At 41.8% G+C, this 19,531-nt stretch overlaps 1 protein-coding gene across 6 annotated transcripts in view; it reads left to right on the top strand.

Moving 5' to 3' along the window:
• LOC116975392 (arf-GAP with GTPase, ANK repeat and PH domain-containing protein 1) overlaps window positions 1-19,531 on the top strand; it is a 600,018-nt gene that overhangs the window by 169,014 nt on the left and 411,473 nt on the right. For 3 of the 6 annotated variants that reach the window (XM_033024449.1, XM_033024450.1, XM_033024448.1), the window contains exon 1: window positions 292-2,067. The exons of the other annotated variants lie outside the window; for them this stretch is intronic. In XM_033024449.1, coding sequence (XP_032880340.1) covers window positions 600-2,067 — 1,468 coding nt within the window. In that variant the 5' untranslated portion in view covers window positions 292-599. Of the gene's footprint in view, window positions 1-291; window positions 2,068-19,531 lie in introns of those variants that run through there. 6 annotated transcript variants of the gene reach the window in all.

The following is a 19,531-nucleotide window of genomic DNA, read 5'->3' as shown; positions in this document are numbered from 1 at the left end:
TCTTAAATTTCATTTCATGTTAATTACAATGCAGTGTGTTGTTAGTGTGGTTTTAAAGTGCAGGTAGACACAAAATGCTGGAGCAACTCAGCGGGACAGGCAGCATCATCTCTGGAGAGAAGGAATGGATGACGTTTCGGGCCGAGGCCCTTCTTCAGACTGGATTTAAAGTGCCTCTGATTTGAAAATCTCGTGTATTTTTTACAGTCCATTCCCATAGTGAGGAGATCCAGACCAGTGTTTGGAGCTCACATTCGCTCTGTGTCTGCAATTTCCCCCGCCCCCGGGAGTCGGTGCTTGTACACGCCGGCTGGCGGATTGTAGGTCGCTGCTCTGCTCTGCTCATTTGGGAAGATGTTGGGCTCAGTGGGAGCCTGGAAATATTCTTTGATTGTCCAGCGCTCCCGGTCGCAGGCGAGCGGTCTAGCACTGAATTCACTGCACGTTTGCGTGCCGGAGGAGGAGGGGAATTAACGCCCGCACACCTGAGCCCGTATCCACGCTGCTGCACCCCGTGTGAAGTGGATCCGTGCCCACTCCCGTTCCGCCTGGGTGCTTGCTCGGGCCGCTGCTACACAAGCCGAGAGGTTGACGGAGCCATGTACCTTCTGGACAACGAGCCCTACCCGGAGATGATGAAGAGGGGCACTCCTCAGAGGAAGACCGTCTACCGCATCTCACTCACCCTGGTCAAGCGGGAGGCCACCTCGGCCGAGAGCGGCAGCAGAGCTCCCCCTTTCCCCCGGCACCAGGGGGCTTCGGAGGCCGGACGGGCTCAGCGGCCAGGGAGCCCGAGTCCAGCCGAGGGCAGCGAAGCCGAGGACGAATTTGAGATGCAGGGCAGTCTCCGGAGTTTTCGGACCTTCAGCACCGGACACCTGGAACTGGGCAGGCTGAAGGTGGCCAGGAAGTCCCGCGATCAGACCTGCAAACTCAAGAGCACCCCAAGCAAAGAGCTGGTCACCTTGAGGCGGAGGGATGGGGCATCAACCAGACCGAGCAGCATGCTGGCCACTGTGGACGTTGAGTCGAAGAACAAGAGAAATTGGACCGAGCGCTTGGGATCAGCAGCTGAACCCAAAGATCAGGTTTGTGGGAGGAAGAGCCCCAGCCTGGGAAAGGACTTCCCAGATGATAGGAGTTGCCCTGAAGCAAGTGGACAAGGAGATCTGGCCAACGCCATTCGCGGCCAGGAGTTCTCGTCACCTTCGGAGTCCAACGAGGCAGAGGCGCCTTGTCCCAGGAAATCGCCAAACGAAGACGGGAGATCTGCTTTGAGGAAAACAGAGGCAACCACGAAAAAGAATGATTCACCGAAGAGCCCCTTAAAGGACGAGGAGTCCATAGCGATGCCTTCTGAGTCTGATTTTTCCAAACAACTAATTTCGAAGAGTGTATTATCAGTAGCCCCTGCAAGAGACTCATCCTTGGCTGCTGATTCTTCTTGCGTAGATGCTATTAAACAGCCCCCCTCGTTATATTTAGCAACGGACAAAAGGCATCCAAGTTTACTCAGAAGAAGCTTTAGCTTCAGTTTCAGACACTGGAATGGAGAGGTGGTGAGATTTAAAGCGTTATCAAAAGAGAAACATCATGGCAGCTCCAGCTGTCTCGCTCGAGTGGAAGCTGGGAGTGAATTAAAAATCCAAAAGCCTAATTGTGGGGAATCTTCAACGAATGAGAAGCGGAATACATTGGATGTCGGAGAAGTCCTAAACAAAACGGATTCGCTTTCTGAGCAAGAGCGGTGGGATCGGGGTAAACGGAAGAACAGGACTTTAGACAATAGTGACATTCATAAGCTTTCTGAAAACCGGGAAATGGGGAAGGACTGTTTTATAACAGGTGGTGCGAGATCCAGTTCCCAAGAGCACAAACTCTTCAGGTTTTTCAGCGGCATTTTCTCAAAACGCGATGGCACTTCAACACCTGTTACAAGTCCATATGGAAAGTCACACAGAGATTTTATTTCAAAATCCAACGAACATGCTAGTGTCCAGAAGAAGAGTGGATCAAACCTTGAGCAGTCCAGCAGTGAGAGTATTGATGAAAATACTGCTCAGAACGGTATGCAATTGATTGTTCTGCCTGTTAACTTGAATATTTTCAGTTAATTTGTTATGGATATTTACATGGTTTTACTTCTTAAAGTTGATAGGCTCGCCATTAGGTTAAATGGTTGCTTGAGTCACAGTAATATAAAAGTGACACGGGAAACGTGAGCTGTACTAGCATATTTAATCCAATGAGAAGTGAATATAGACAATCATAATTGTTATTTGATTGATACTGAGGTGTTATAATGCTATTAGCTCTGACCATGTGAACCCCTAATGGATTTTATGCATTAAAAAAAACAGGCAATTAGTATTAAGATAGCAGGTACTTTCGGTGCATTAAGTAATTCACGTGATCCATGCTGGAAAGCTTGCAATTACTGGATGAAATAAAATGGAAAATGCAGCATTTTTTGACTAGTGGAAGCAAAATTATTTTGTGACGTTATTTTTTTGAAGAAGAATTTTGTTTTGGGTGTCTGGCATTGTGCTAAATGACTAATAATTTTGTGTATTGAAGTTCAATTTTTATTCATTGGAACAAATTGAAGACAGAACATTTTATGCATTTCTGTTCAGCCACTTCATATTGCATAACATTTATCAAGTTCTATTCTGCAATAGAAACTAATATTTTTAATCGTGTTTCTTAATTTTAATATTTTAAAGTTGTTTGAAAGGATGAGGTATCGAAAACTAAGCACACATTTTCTTGCTCAACATTCGTTTGCATCCCTTCCACCCACCCCTCAATTGTGTTTTGTACACTATTCCCGGCAGTGTTTTAATTTGGGCTTCAATCATAGCTGACTTGGCCCAGTGAGCTCTTGGCAGCAAGCTATTGGTCAAATGTGCATCTTTGAAGGAATGGAAATAATGTGGCATTGAGGGTTGGTGAGCATGTGATTCTGCAAGCGATTGTTGTTATCTAATGCAGTTTAGGATCCATTAGGAATTAGGTGGACTATATATTTTCTCAAAGACTTTTGTCAGAAATGGGATTTGATTTGTAGCATGACCTGTAATTTACAGTCATTGCTTTCTGTGATAGGTTGAGATCTTTATCACAGATGATTAAGGTCAAATGGAATTGAGGTCAGGGTCTGTTTAGAGTTTCATGTCTACGTGAATATTCAAATGACTGCCAGATGCTGAGACTTTGGCTTGGCAAAAATCAAATCCCAAATTCATCATCAATGACAAAGGCGCTAATCCCTTGTTAAAATTGAATAGTGGGTAATGTCATTTTGTGATATCTAAAGGTCATATGATTCCTGAAAAAGTACATCAAAAGATTCAATTAGGAAAACTTAAAGCCCAATTATCCAACTCCTTTCTCAATTAAAAAATTTAAGAGGTATTGGATATGATATTTATTGGACTAGCAAACAGTTTGCCCACACCATTGATCATGGGACGCTCGTTAGAATCCCCCTTATCTGTCAGGGAATTTTAATTTCAAGTAACTAAACCATCTGGAAATTACAAAGAGGAGGCAAGTCTCAGTAGCAATAACAATAACTGGGTTGTTGTAAAAACTGGCTTGTTTCACTAATGTCTTACAAGGAAACATAGAAATTAGGTGCAGGAGTAGGCCATTCGGCCCTTCGAGCCTGCACCGCCATTCAATATGATCATGGCTGATCATCCAACTCAGTATCCCGTACCTGCCTTCTCTCCATACCCTCTGATCCCCTTAGCCACAAGGGCCACATCTAACTCCCTCTTAAATATAGCCAATGAACTGGCCTCGACTACCCTCTGTGGCAGGGAGTTCCAGAGATTCACCACTCTCTGTGTGAAAAAAGTTCTTCTCATCTCGGTTTTAAAGGATTTCCCCCTTATCCTTAAGCTGTGACCCCTTGTCCTGGACTTCCCCAACATCGGGAGCAATCTTCCTGCATCTAGCCTGTCCAACCCCTTAAGAATTTTGTAAGTTTCTATAAGATCCCCTCTCAATCTCCTAAATTCTAGAGAGTATAAACCAAGTCTATCCAGTCTTTCTTCATAAGACAGTCCTGACATCCCAGGAATCAGTCTGGTGAACCTTCTCTGCACTCCCTCAATGGCAATAATATCCTTCCTCAGATTTGGAGACCAAAACTGTACGCAATACTCCAGGTGTGGTCTCACCAAGACCCTGTACAACTGCAGTAGAACCTCCCTGCTCCTATACTCAAATCCTTTTGCTATGAAAGCTAACATACCATTCGCTTTCTTCACTGCCTGCTGCACCTGCATGCGCACTTTCAATGACTGGTGTACCATGACACCCAGGTCTCGCTGCATCTCCCCTTTTCCTAGTCGGCCACCATTTAGATAATAGTCTGCTTTCCTGTTTTTGCCACCAAAATGGATAACCTCACATTTATCCACATTATACGGCATCTGCCAAACATTTGCCCACTCACCCAGCCTATCCAAGTCACCTTGCAGTCTCCTAGCATCCTCCTCACAGCTAACACTGCCCCCCAGCTTAGTGTCATCCGCAAACTTGGAGATATTGCCTTCAATTCCCTCATCCAGATCATTAATATATATTGTAAATAGCTGGGGTCCCAGCACTGAGCCTTGCTGGGACCCCACTAGTCACTGCCTGCCATTGTGAAAAGGACCCGTTTACTCCTACTCTTTGCTTCCTGTTTGCCAGCCAGTTCTCTACCCACATCAATACTGAACCCCCAATGCCGTGTGCTTTATGTTTGTAAACTAATCTCTTATGTGGGACCTTGTCGAAAGCCTTCTGGAAGTCCAGATACACCACATCCACTGGTTCTCCCCTATCCACGCTACTAGTTACATCCTCGAAGAATTCTATAAGATTCGTCAGACATGATTTACCTTTTGTAAATCCATGCTGACTTTGTCCAATGATTTCACCACTTTCCAAATGTGCTGCTATCCCATCTTTAATAACTGACTCTATTTCTTTTAAGGGAATCTGTTATCATTGTTTAGTTTGACCAATATGTGACTCCCAACCCAGCGTTATGTTTATGATTCTCTGCTTATTCCATTCAGGGATAGATGACAAATGTCATCATTGCTAGTGATGTCCAAATTCCATGAAGAAATACGTTAAATAAAATCATTGTTGACATTGAATTCAGAGTTCTTTAATTTTAAGCACCAGTAGTGGTGGTACTTTGGTGGCAGACAAATGTGGAGCCCTGTGAAGAGATTTAACACGAGTATGGAGTGGGTCTGCATCGGGTATTTGTTTACTTGAATTGAGTTGAAATTCTGAGAGCAAAGAAATTGGTGGTTGTGGCAGACACTGGCAGAGTGGCAAAATCTGTAAATGTAGCTAGATTTCAACTTCCCGTGGAAAGTTCGACTTTGAATTCAAGCATTGGCGAACATTTACATAAGTTTCCTCAGAGGATGGTTCTGGTTACAATGAGTAATCTAGACAAGAGAATAAAAATAAATTGTTTAAACTTGTCTGTCAATAATTGGTAGTCTCCATTCTGTTATCCTTTCTTACATCCATTCTCCACTCAAACTGGAGTAGGTGAAATGGGGTGAAGATGATTGAGAATTCAATTTAATAAGCACAATACTTATTAAAGAATTATGCACCACAAAACATTGTATTTTGATACCTGAACGAAATATAATAATGCTGTGATTCTTTTTTAATTGGATAATTAATAATTACATTTCCTTGACAACCCTGGAATGAGCTTACAGTTTTCCAAGTTTAAAAATATGAAATATTTGATAGTACTCCATTGTGAAATTGTTTTATTAAATCTGTAGAAGCCCATTTCTGTGGAGTAATTCTGTAAATGAAATGTGATGCACTCAAGGTGAGCGGAGATCTTTCCCTTTATTGTGCTGACGGGCTCAGAGAGATCCCAAGCTGTTCAAGTTGCAATCTCCTCTCACTCCTTGAAGTGACACATGGAAAGATTCAATTTTGGATTTTACACAAATTTCTTTTGAACTTGTACAACTTCACAGGTATTCAGGATTAAATCGACTCTCAACATTTAAGTTGTGGAGCAGTTTATATGATAAGTAATAATAGTCTGATCTGTTTGGTTTTTATGAGATTGGGGAAAATCATTTGAATTAATAGTGCCTTAATGTGCTCATGGCACCTCATTATATTGCTGCTGTTTGGTTGTCAGATTTTTAGTTCCGTGCAGAACATAATAGACATTAGACAATAGGTGCAGGAGTAGGCCATTTGGCCCTTTGAGCCAGATCAATGTGATCATGGCTGATCATCCCCAATCTGTACCCGTTCCTGCCTTCTCCCCATATCCCCTGACTCCGCTATTTTTAAGAGCCCTATCTAGCTCTCTCTTGAAAGCATCCCGAGAACCTGCCTCCACCGCCCTCTGAGGCCGAGAATTCCACAGACTCACAACTCTCTGTGAGAAAAAGTGTTTCCTCGTCTCCGTTTTAAATGGCTTACTCCTCATTCTTAAACTGTGGACCCTGGTTCTGGACTCCCCCAACATCGGGAACATGTTTCCTGCCTCTAGCATGTCCAAGCCCTTAACAATCTTATATGTTTCAATGAGATATCCTCTCATCCTTCTAAACTCCAGAGTGTACAAGCCCAGCTGCTCCATTCTCTCAACATATGACAGTCCCGCCATCCCGGGAATTAACCTTGTAAACCTATGCTGCGCTCCCTCAATAGCAAGAATGTCCTTCCTCAAATTAATGGGCCAAAACTGCACACAATACTCCAATGACTAAATTATCAAATTGGAAGATTGAGAGAGAGAGAAAAGGAGCAGGAATAGGACACTTGGTCCTTCTAGCTTGCTCCAAGACTTGAATTGGTATTCAAGTCAGATAATGAGTCTTGAACCACAATCTTCAAATGGAGTTACCAACTAAATGGCTTTTGCTGGCAGTGATTAAAGAGAAATCACCTGCATTTATATGTGCTCTGAAATGTTCCATTCTTTTACACTGACATCCCGGCCTTGGTACAAACAAAATTAAAATTAAATTGGAGTTTCAGATTTGGCCAAAATTTTAAGAATATCACTTATCTGGAATGTAAAAAGCCGATTAGATATCTTTTAAGGTCTTGATAGGAGTAAATTATTAATTTTTTTTAAAAGGCGTCTTTCTATTTTAAGGTTTATCTTTGCTCCCAGAGAGAAAACATAACTTTAAGTCTCAGGTGCTGGAATTTCAAATATCTTGCAGAGAATAATGAGTAATCTGATACAGAATTGTTAATACTTGTCTTTTACTCAAAATGCTGCCCGACTGCTGAGCCTTTCCAGAATTTTCAGTTTTATACTTTGTGTATTAGAAACATAGAAAATAGGTGCAGGAGTAGGCCATTCGGCCCTTCGAGCCTGCACCGCCATTCAATATGATCATGGCTGATCATCCAACTCAGTATCCTCTACCTGCCTTCTCTCCATACCCCCTGATCCCTTTTGCCACAAGGGCCACATCTAACTCCCTCTTAAATATAGCCAATGAACTGGCCTCAACTACCTTTTGTGGCAGAGCGTTCCAGAGATTCACCACTCTCTGCGTGAAATTTTTTTGCGTTGTATGGACATACAATAATATCTGGAATTTGATTGCAGAATATTTTGTTATTTGAGTTATTCGAATCTTTAAAGGAGTTTGTCATGGTATTTGGTTTTATTGATAATTAAAACCAAAAGCCCTTTGCATGCTTTATTGAAATTAGCTCAAAAGACATTTAATTAGGATATTCACAACACAACTGAACCACAGAGATCATGATTATAGACCTTTGTGCATTGTGCTCAATTTCCACTATGTTTGGAAGTGCTCTGATTATGAGGTAGGCAGAAATAAAACATCCAGAACAATCAAGCTGGACTGATCTCAAGTGATCCAGGCCATGGAAAATGATTGTACTTGAACAATGGATGGAATTCAAGTGTGATAGTTCCGCATCGCTGGATACCTTTCTGACATCATGTGTCTAGGCTTAAATATGAGGAAAGGGTGGTTGAAGGAGGTGCCAGAAGTGATCCAGAGGCTGGAATTGAATCCCAGGGCTGCTTTGGGGCTTTAAGAAAGAAGGGACACATGTGTAATTGACAGATGTTTGTTTCCTAAGGTATTTTAATAAGGAGGTCTGGTATTTTACCAGCTTACAGCTTTTCAAAAGCAACTAGCTGGGCTCCTTGTAATTGCTAGTGACAAGTGTGGTTAGTTGTGAAAGATAGATACATACACGATAGGGTTCAATCAAGCTCCTCTTAAAAGACAACTTCGAAAACTATTTAAACTATCCTGGGGTTGATCAGATGTATCCAAAGACACTGTGGGAAGCTTGAGGAAAATTGCAGGTGCACTGGGTGAGATATGTGAATCATTGTTAGATGACTGCAGGGTTGACTAATGGTGTATCTCTATTGAAGAAGGATGCAAGGAAAAACCTGTGTAATGTGAACCAGTGCACTTAACATCTATGATAACGTGGTAACGTGGGGCTGAATAGGATAGTCGGCATGATTTTGTAGGGAGAGGTTGGGGAGGACTTTATTCCTTGGAGTCCAAGGAGGCCAAGGGCTAGTCTTCCTGAGGTGCAGCCTAACATATTTGCAACCTAATATATTTGTATCTTCTTAATGCTGTTGTTATTGGATGATCAGCCATGATCATGCTCGAGGGGCCGAATGGCCTAAACCTGCACCTATTTTCTATGTTTCCATTTTCTATGTTTCAGAAATGAAATAGCAGATTTTTGATTTCCAAATTTGTATATACATCGCAGATCATATAAACCTGATCACAACCTAGTGCCTACATTTACAGAATCCTCAAAAAAATATTATGGCATATAGAGGCTAATATTAGATAGGAATATTTATTTCACTTTGCCAATAAAGCAGTAGTTTCACATTCAAACATTCCAGTTGATTGTGAAAGCAGTTTGGAGTGTTTTATGTTAGGAATGTGTTGATTACATCAGTACTCTTAATAAAGTAACTAGAACGGAGTGCTTGCTGAAGCGCAGTATTTATGTCAGTGACATTTTTATACCTTAAGGTGCACCTCCATAATACACATTTTACAGTGTTTATGTTCCTTATAAATGTAGGTTGTCGCTCTATCTATCCTACATGCTTTGTAATTATTTTGTTGTGCCTTGAATGTATATGCATGCACAGTGGAAATCATTGAATATGCTGGATGGAATATTTACACTAATGCAGCTATCCTCCTGACTGATGGCCTCTTTCATTCATTGGTAATTGGTAAGGGGTTTGTTAATTTGATTTTCAACAACAATATGCATGTTGAATTCTGTTAACTGTAAGCTGTGTAGTTTAAGGAAGGTGAGACAGATTTCAGACAAATCTTATCATTGTCACACAGGATTGAAAGCTCCCCGCATAAAATTCAATCAATGTTATTATTAAGTCAGTGTTTCAGATTTAATGAATCTGAGGAATTTGATTGCACAGTATTGATTTTTATTTTGTGACGCAAAATGGAAAATAAAACTGTCCGTATAACTGAATGGTTATATGAAGGTTGGATGCACGGGCACATTTATTTCCCCGTTTAGTACTCAATTATTTTCGACAAAACTTTAAGCTTTGAATTTTTAAAGATTGTGCATTTCCTGTCATTGGTCAGGACAGAAAGTTTAAATGACTGTTTGCTAGCCCAACCCCTCAGGCAGGGAACTATCTCTGGAATGCAGCAGTGCATCTACCTTTACAACCTCCCTGCTGCTCATTGACCGATCCACCTTCTTTCCTTTTGTTGCTATGCTTCATCATCTTCCATTGTTTTGTAAAATGTGTTTGTTTGCTCGGAAAGCTTAAAAGACAAAAATCTATATCATTAAGCAAAAATGAAGCCCCTCAAAATCATTGCTTATGTCTGATGAAAGCCTGAAGCTCACCACCATGGCCTTGCTGCATCATTTGTCTTATTGTTGTGCTGATGCGGGCGATTCACTTGGGATCATCAGAATGGCAGATCCCATCTTGCATTAAACTCGCATGCATTTATGGATGAAAAAGTTAATATAAAGAATGAAAGATTAATCATGACAGGAAAGTGCGCAGGAGCCTGCAGGATTATCTCCACCCCCTCCCCCCCCCCCCCACCCCCCCCCAATCCTCCCCAGTAACGATTAAACCATTCCTTTGCAATTCCTCAGAGAGGTGGCTGGAGATTGAGGCCAACTTAACTGAACCTGACATGTTAAGGACAAAAAAAAGCTGGAGTAACTCAGCGGGACAGGCAGCATGGCAGCATCTCTGGAGGGAAGGAATGGGTGACGTTTCTGGTCGAGACCCTTCTTGAAACGGCACCCATTCCTTCTCTCCAGAGATGCTGCCTGTCCCGCTGAGTTATTCCAGCTTTTTGCGTCTATCTTCGGTTTAAACAAGCATCTGCAGTTCCTACTTGCACATGTTAAGGACACAAACACTTATATGCATGTAATATTTGTGCATTTAACATTGCCTTCTAGGAGCAGTTATATTTGAGTGTCTGCACACAGCCCTGGTTGAGAAGTTCTGGGGATTTAATCTATTTCATACTGGAGCACTGTCCTGGTAACTCATTGTCAGTTAATATCAGAGCAAGATAAAATATCGTCAGTTGACTTGAAATTGGTTAAAATATATATACATGTATTTGTTTTATATATAAAATGACTTGTATTTAATATGGAGGGTTGTGATTTAGGGCGACAACATTACTCCTGAATTGTAAAACTAACGTGGTTCAACAAATTTTTTTAAGGGAGGAGACCTGACATCATTCCTCGGTCAGGCCTTCATCACAGAATTGTGGTTTCCTGCACTCTGAAATGATCCAGCAAGCTACTTGATTATGTTCTAATTTCTATATTAAAGCACAATGGGGATAATACCAGTGTAAACACCGGCATTGACCTGGGCACAGAACATGGATGTGGTGAAGCCACTTCCAGCTTAATCAACCTTGCAAAACCCTCTTGGGTATCGTGGAATTGGTGTCCAAATGTGGAATGCTTTCCTATAATTTTGGTAAGCATCAACCTAACATCATATACACTGAATCCTTCCTTGTAGAAATGTATCAAATGCCTCTATCTCAATCCCTGAGTATGTTCAGTCCTGCCAGAGGTGGCAGCACAGGTGTATGCAGGTGATAGGGAGTAGTTGTGTCAGTCATTAACTTAGACTCTTGGCACCATGAAGGTTCATGGCATCAGGGTAAACGTGTTATTAGTATAGATAGGATCAATAGGTGGCATGAACATGGTGGGCCAAAGGGCCAGTTTCTCTGCTGTACAATGCAATGATTCTATTTTGAGAACTGCTTTGAAAAAGCACTGAAATTAGCATGGGCACAGAATGTACCCTGGGTGGTCAAGTCTTGAAGGCTTGGTCTGTGGCAGATAGTGACCAAATCAGCATAGAGAATTAATACACTAACTCCTCCTCACCAACCTACTTGTTGCATTTGCATCCGTCAATGGCAGTAACAAAGGAGCAACCACTATCCATGTAAATGCAAAGTCCAGCTTCACACATAGGTTACCATATTTGCTATTACGTCATAGTAAATAAGATAGAGTGAACTGATGTGACAAGGCTTAAGGTTTAATGTGATAGGTTTAAGGTGGGGGGGCTCAGCTCCGCCCTTGTAGAGTAGCGGTTTTCCTCTGTCCTCTAGGCCTACCGTATCGGAGTTGGTGTCATTTTAAGGTACGATTATCACAAATTTTCTGTGTAAATTAAGAAGTGACAAGCAAGTAAAATGTGTTATTTTAAGGTACAATTTAAAAATATGACAGTATAAAGTAAGGGTAAACAGGCAAGAAAACGGTGTCATTTCAAGGTACAGTTATCAAAAAATTTCTGCAATGCCCCTGGGACCCTGCCCATCTCTCTTCCTCTTTTTTCAGGAAGAAGGGAATACATGAATGCAAAACCTGAAAGACTGTTGATGAGTTTTGGTGTACAGAAGGAAGGATTATTGACAAGAGCATTCTGAAATGACAAATTAAGTGTAATGCTTTCCATGGTTGCTTTCCTCTCTATGGGAGTGATCTTGTTGCTTCCTATGCGGGCCATTTTTGAAGCTCCGCTTCAGTGAAGCATTTACACGTAAGCTTGTTTTTCCTTCTGTGCTACTTCGAAGTAAGTTAAGATTTACTTTGAAGTAAGTTAAGATTTCATAATACCATTTTCCGAGCAATAATGATGGTAGAGCCATCAATCGTTGTGGCTCTTTTCCAGCACATTCCCTTAGGACTTTCATCATCTTTTCCCTGTTAAAGGAATTTCAATATTTTCAACTTGTTTCTGTGAATGTATTCTGAATCCCTGATAATGTTGCTACTCCTCTGAAGAATCATAAGTATTTTCTGCATGCACACGTGAAAGTTCCTCACAGCTACTTTCAAGAGAGGGAACTCCCCCCCCTCCCCCCCCCCCCCCCTCCCCCCGTCCAATGTTTTCAGTTGTGGTTCAATTCAAATTGGGTCACCAACAGAGTGGGAACTCTTGGTTCCATTTTAAAATACTGGAGGTGGGGGTGGGGGTGGGGGGGGGGGGGGGGGGGGGGGGGGGGGGGCGCACTACTGGGGTAAGTTCCTCCTACCAATTCTTAACAAGGAGGATAAGAGTAACCTTCCATGGTAGAAGAAATACAAAGATTTTGTATGCCTGATGATCATGGAGTTATAGTCGTACAGCACAGAAACAGAACTGTTGGCCCACCATGTCCATGCTCACTATCAAATCCTATTCATACAAAAACTGAATTATTGTAGTCTTTCTTTCAAAAAACCATCTTGTTCCTCAGTTTACCACAAAACTGCATGACTGATTAGTTGAAGGGAGACACAAAATGCTGGAGTAACTCAGCGGGACAGGCAGCATCTCTGGAGTGACGTTTTGGGTCACTCATTCCTTCACTCCAGAGATGCTGCCTGTCCCGCTGAGTTACTCCAGCATTTTGTGTCTACCTTCGATTTAAACCAACATCTGCAGTTCTTTCCTTCACATTTAGACTACTTAGTTGGCTTCCTGTGGATGTTATTTAATTACATAAGCAAAATCCTAGAATGTAATGATGCTGGGCTTTCTGCATTCGTTATACTTCTGTAAATTTAATTATCTTCCTGTTGTTGATTGCATGAAAAAGTGGTGCTGAGTTCAAGTCCAACTACAACACAGGCAGACTTTTTCTATCCATTTAAACCCACTGGATTGCATTTCATTTTTAAATTGACAAAAAATTTGGAATCTAACTAAGAACATCGTAAAGTTGGTGGTAATATATTTCTGAATTTGGATGTATTCTACTTAAACAAGAAACAATGGATGCAAAACTGCTGACAGTAATCCTTCACAGATATTGACTTTAAAGAAGTATAGGTTAATGTACCTCAGGCACTGACATTCATTTTCAAATCTTCTTTGGCTGCGATATGGTGCTGACAGGCGAGTTATGTGTTACTATTGTCTGCATGAAATAGAAAGGGATGGACTGCAGGTCTGTCCAGCCTAACTCCCAGTGGACAAATCAATGGAAGGCAGTGTAAATTGGTCAGTGTTTATGAAGGACAGGTTGATCAGACAGTCAGCACAATTTGTTAAGAGAAGAAACTTTCTTGCTCACTTTGCTGCTTTTTAACTCATCAAAAATTCAGAGGTTTTTTGACCAAGTCCCACATGGCAGATTCATGAAGAAAATAAAATGTTATGCCAACTGAAGAAGGGTTTCGGCCCGAAACATTGCCTATTTCCTTCGCTCTATATATGCTGCCTCACCCGCTGAGTTTCTCCAGCATTTTTGTCTACCTTTGCTTTTCCAGCATCTGCAGTTCCTTCTTAAACAAGTGAATACAACATGTTGTATTAAAATCTGAATCAGCAGAGAAGACAAAGGGTACTGGTTGGCATGTGTTTTATTGTCTTGCGGTTTAGGTTTAGAGCAAATGGGAATATACAGAGTGCAGAATATAGTTCTTAACACTGAAGAGCATCGGTTCCATAGACAATGTTCAATGTCCACAATGGGGTAGAGGCGAATTGGACAGCACTCTAGCTTATGGAATGACTGCTCAGAACCCTGAAAACGGAGGGGAAGTAGTTGTTCCTGAGTTTGGCATTGCATGCTTTCAAGCTTCTGGAACTTCTGCTGGACGGGAGCAGGGAGAAGAAAGATTGATAACAGATTGTGGAGTGTTTACTGACAGGTGGATAGCCAGCTCTAAAGACATGCAATACACTTACCTTTATAACCATATAACAATTTCAGCACGGAAAACAGGCCATCTCGGCCCTTCAAGTCCGTGCCGAACACTTATTTTCCCCTAGTCCCATCTACCTGCACGCAGACCATATCCCTCCATTCCTTTCCCATCCATATACCATTCCAATTTATTTTTAAATGATAAAATCGAACCTGCCTCCACCACTTCCACTGGAAGCTCATTCCACACAGCTACCACTCTCTGAGTAAAGAGGTTCCCCCTCATGTTACCCCTAAACTTCTGTCCCTTAATTCTCAAGACATGTCCTCTTGTTTGAATCTTCCCTACTCTCAATGGGAAAAGCTTATCCACGTCACCTCTGTCTATCCCTCTCATCATTTTAAAGACCTCTATCAAGTCCCCCCTTAACCTTCTGCTCTCCAAAGAATAAAGACCTAACTTGTTCAACCTTTGTAACTTAGTTGCTGAAACCCAGGCAACATTCTAGTAAATCTCCTCTGTACTCTCTCTATTTTGTTGACATCCTTCCTATTATTAAGCGACCAAAATTGTACACCATACTCCAGAATTGGCCTCACCAATGCCCTGTACAATTTTAACATTACATCCCAACTTCTATACTCAATGCTCTGATTTATAAAGGCCAGCACACCAAGAGCGTTCTTTACCGCCCTATCTACATGAGATTCCACCTTCAGGGAACTATGCACAGTTATTCCTTGATCCCTGTGTTCAACTGCATTCCTCAATTCGCTACCATTTACCATGTACATCCTAATGTATGTCCTTATTGAGCAGGACATGGAACATAATAGCAAGGAGGCCATGCTACAACTGTATAAAGCTAACGTTGGTTCCAACTTGAGGATTGTGTTCAGATCTGGTCACTGTACTGTACTGAGGATGTGACAGCACTGGGGATGGTGCAGAGGGGATGAGGTTGTCTGGATTGGACAATTATAGCCATGAGGCGAGACAGTCCATGCTTCATTATTTAGATTTCTGTGGTTGTCTTATCATTATGCCTGCTGTGCAGTCGAGCGGTGGCATAATGTTGACAATAACAATGCTAGATAATTACATCACAATAAAATAATAGTGCAGAGTTGGGACATTTCCCGCTAATTTGTGGATTAACGATCTGAGCAGGAAGGGGATAGATTATGGATTGCTTGGCTCTGTATGTTGATACCTGGCTACTCCAAGCTCTGGTATCTCTCCATACTGCAGACGGCTCCGAATGCTCAGCAGTTGTCATTGATTTATGGAGTACAGTAGCGTAATAGTTAAGTCACTGAACTAACACGCAGATATTTGGATTATGACGCTAAAGACATACATTCAAATCCCATTGTAGCGGCTGGGGAATTTAAATTCTTGTAATTTAATAAATCTGGAATGTCAAAAACTTCTAGTCGCAGCAATGGTATGGAATGAAATGAAAGTACCAGATTTTCATTAAAATGTATCTAATTCCCGTTTGTCCTTTGGCCAGGGAAATCTGTCATTATAGAACTGGGGCTGCATGTGGCTTGAGACACTGGCCCATGCTTGACAATTCAGGGACCATTGGGGATCGACAACAAATATTGTTGCCAGCAATGTCCAGACCTTGTAAAGAAGGAGAATGAAAAACTTAAAAACAGCTGTTCCTGTTATCTGTTATGTACTGGCACTATCTGTTAGTGAACGCTTTGCTGCACAGATTCTACTTACACTGTTCTCGCCAACTACAATGAATGCAGTAAAACTCTGGTTGATTTTGCTTTTATTCCATTAAAACACATGGGTTGTAGATGAGATCATGGTTGGATAGTGAATGCGAGCCTCTGTGTTGGTCATATAATCCGTGATGCTCAATACTACATTCATGGGGTGGATTAATAGGTTGTCAGTCAATTTGCTTTCCAATCCATGAAAAGTAGGTGTTTGAAGTGACTGCCGTGTAATTTTAAAATATAAAATCATAGATTTAGTAACCATAGTTCATCTGATTTTTGACAGCAGTAGAAAGTTCTATTTTCAGAGTAGTACTAAAAATTCCCTTTTTTATGTAAAATCCATACTGCTGTTTAAAGGTCAGCACTAATCTGGAGTATTGATTGTGGTAAATGGACCAGTTTTGCACTATTTGTTTCAGACATCATTATCTTCTTGTTTACAAAGAGCACTATCATAATTTCCAGCATAACGCCAGTCAAAATCAAAAGGCAAATAACTCCAGGACTGCTTTGAAGTGTTGGTGATTCGTTGCCTTTTTTAATTGATTTACTTTGTAATGTAAATTTGTAAAGGAAGAAATACAGTAGAATGGACAGTTTCCGTTGTAAATTTTGACTTTTGCACAAGCAGGGCACTTGTATCAGCGAATATTTTGAATCATTAAAATGAAACTCATTTTTTTCTGGGAGGTTTTGGTGGCTGTTATTGTACTTGCTTAGTAATAATTCAGACAATTTTATGCCAAAGGTATTTAAAATGATGCAGCAAACAAATTATTGCAAATGTGTTTATGATCTTGTATCTTAGACTGTAAGGCACATGTTGGTCATGTTGGTTCCCAGGGGAACAATCTTATTAGTCCCATTGTCCCCCCTCATTTCTCTACATGTCTGTGATATTGTATTTTGGTTGCCTGACCCTACTTTTGGCCAAATCTTCCAGACATTCTGCCATTTGCGTACAGGAAAAATGGGTCTATGGAGCATGCCATCCATCTTGTACTATACAACGCTGTCCTCTTTAACGGAGGTACAGTAAATATGGTCAACGGCTTCAAGTTCCTCGGCATCCATACCACCAGCACCCTTACTTGATCTCTTCATACAGATGCAGTGATCAAGAAAGGGTATCAACGTATTTACTCCCAAAGGCGTCTGAGAAGATTTGGCAAGTCCACGAGGATTGTCTCGAACTTCTGTAGATGGGTTATGGAAAGAATCTCAGTCTGGTATGGCAACTGCTCTACTTTTGACCGCCTGAAACTACAGGGAGCACTGAGCACTGCCCTGTTTAACACAGGCCTGTCACTTCCTTCCATCATCCATCTTTATTGTGCGCTGCAGGAAGACTGGGTGTATCATCAAGGATGCCTGCCACCCTGGCCATTCTCTCTTCTCTCTTCTACCTTCTGAGATTTGCTTGAAAGCTTGGACGTCCAGACTTAAGAACAGTTTCTTCCCCACTGTCGTCAGACTCCTGAATCAATCAACTATTTCACACCTACTTCCCAGAGGTGCTGCTGTATATGCTTTTATTAACTTTGCCTCATTTGGTTATTTTGTGATTGTATTTCAATGTTTTTTGTACTACTTCAGATTGCACTACAATCTTGCACAATTCTGCTGTTTTGCATTCATCATTGTATTTTTTGTCGTACAAGAATTTCATAACACCATGATAAATATGACAATAAATTGATCCGAGATATCATTAGCTTTTAATACTTTGTTTACATTTTCCATCTAAATTAAGTGGCTTTTGTTGCTTTGAATAGTTTGAGTTTGGGAAACTTACAGAAGTTTGTGGTTTGGAACTTAAAGCTAAGATCTTAAGCTGTGGCTTGAGAGAAAATAGTTAAATGTTTTATTGCATTCCCATGACATCAAGTTGGCAATGGTGAGATTAAGGCTCTGATTATTTTAAAGTGCTATGACAAATTGTTCTGGACTACACTTCTTCCCACCCTGCTTCCTATAAGGACTCTATCTCCTACTCCCAATTCCTCCGTCTATGTTGCATCTGCACCCAGGATGAGGTGTTCCAAAACAGGGCATCGGAGATGTCCTCATTCTTTAACGTCCGGGGGTTCCCCTCTTCGACTATAGATGAGGTTCTCACCAGGGTTTCCTCTATATCCCGTAGCTCTGCTCTCACTCCCCATCCCCCCCACTCGTAACAAGGACAGAGTCCCCCTTGTCCTCACCTTCCACCCTATCAGCCATCACGTACAACAGATAATCCTCCGACATTTTCGCCACCTCCAACGGGATCCTACCACTGGCCACATCTTCCCATCGCCTCCCCTTTCGGTTTTCCGCAGAGACCGCTCCCTCCGTAACTCCCTGGTCAATTTGTCCCTTCCCACCCCTTCCCCTGGTACTTTCCCTTGCAACCGCAGGAAATGCTACACTTGTCGATTTACCTACCCCCTCAACTCCATCCAAGGACCCAAGCAGTCTTTCCAGGTGAGGCAGAGGTTCACCTGCACCTCCTCCAACCTCATCTATTGCATCCGCTGTTCTAGGTGTCAACTGCTCTACATCAGTGAAACCAAGTGCAGGCTTGGCGATCGCTTCGCCCAACACCTCCGCTCGGTTTGCATTAACCAACCCAATCTCCTGGTGGCTCAACAATTCAACTCCCCCTCCAATTCCAAATCTGACCTTTCTGTCCTGGGCCTCCGCCATGGCACTGCAGCGGCATGAAGATTGATTTCTCCAATTTCCGGTAGTCTTTGGTTTCTCCCTCCTTCCCCTCCCATTCCCAGCTCTCCCACAGCCTACTGTCTCCGCCTCTTCCTTTCTTCTTCCTGCCCTCCCTCCCCCCCCCACCCCCACATCAGTCTGAAGAAGGGTCTTGACCCGAAACGTCGCCTATTCCTTCGCTCCATAGATGCTGCCGCAGTCAGTTATGCAGTATCTGTGGAGCTAAACAATTAATGTTTCAAAGCAAAACTAGTTTCAAAGGAAGAGAAAACAAAAGGAAAAGTCTACAATATATTGGAAATTAGGAAGAATGAAATGACAGAAAGGCTGATGATAATGGATAAGAAAGGTAATTAAATGAAGGTGACTAAAAGGCAAAGGAAAAACAGAATCTTTTCTGAAATCAGTGAATCTGATGTATTTGTCAGGCTGAACTGGAATGTGTTTCATTGGAAGATAAGGTGCTGCTCCAAGTTGGCATTGAACCTCACTGGAAGAGTGCAGGAGGCTGAGGAGACAGAATTGGATTGGGGCGGACAATTAGGTGACTGTGGTTATACTGGATCAAGCTTGCAATTGAACAGAGGTGCTCGGCATCACAGCCGCCCAATGTGTCTTTCATTTCCAAATCCGCGGAGACAGATTTGTGAGCAGCAAGCAGGTATTATAAATTGAAGGAAATTGGTGTAATATTTGTTTTATCCAGCAGATAGATAGATAGATATAATTTATTGCCACACAACCAGGGTCGGTGGAAATTTGGGTTGTCAGCAGCAATAAAGAACACACAATAAAACTGTAACACAAACATCCACCACAGCATTCATCACTGGTGGAAGGCACAAAAA

The sequence above is a fragment of the Amblyraja radiata genome, chromosome 7 (genome assembly GCF_010909765.2).
Source record: "Amblyraja radiata isolate CabotCenter1 chromosome 7, sAmbRad1.1.pri, whole genome shotgun sequence".
NCBI classification, from domain to species: Eukaryota; Metazoa; Chordata; class Chondrichthyes; order Rajiformes; family Rajidae; genus Amblyraja; species Amblyraja radiata.
This window is presented reverse-complemented; position numbering and strand designations above follow the sequence as displayed.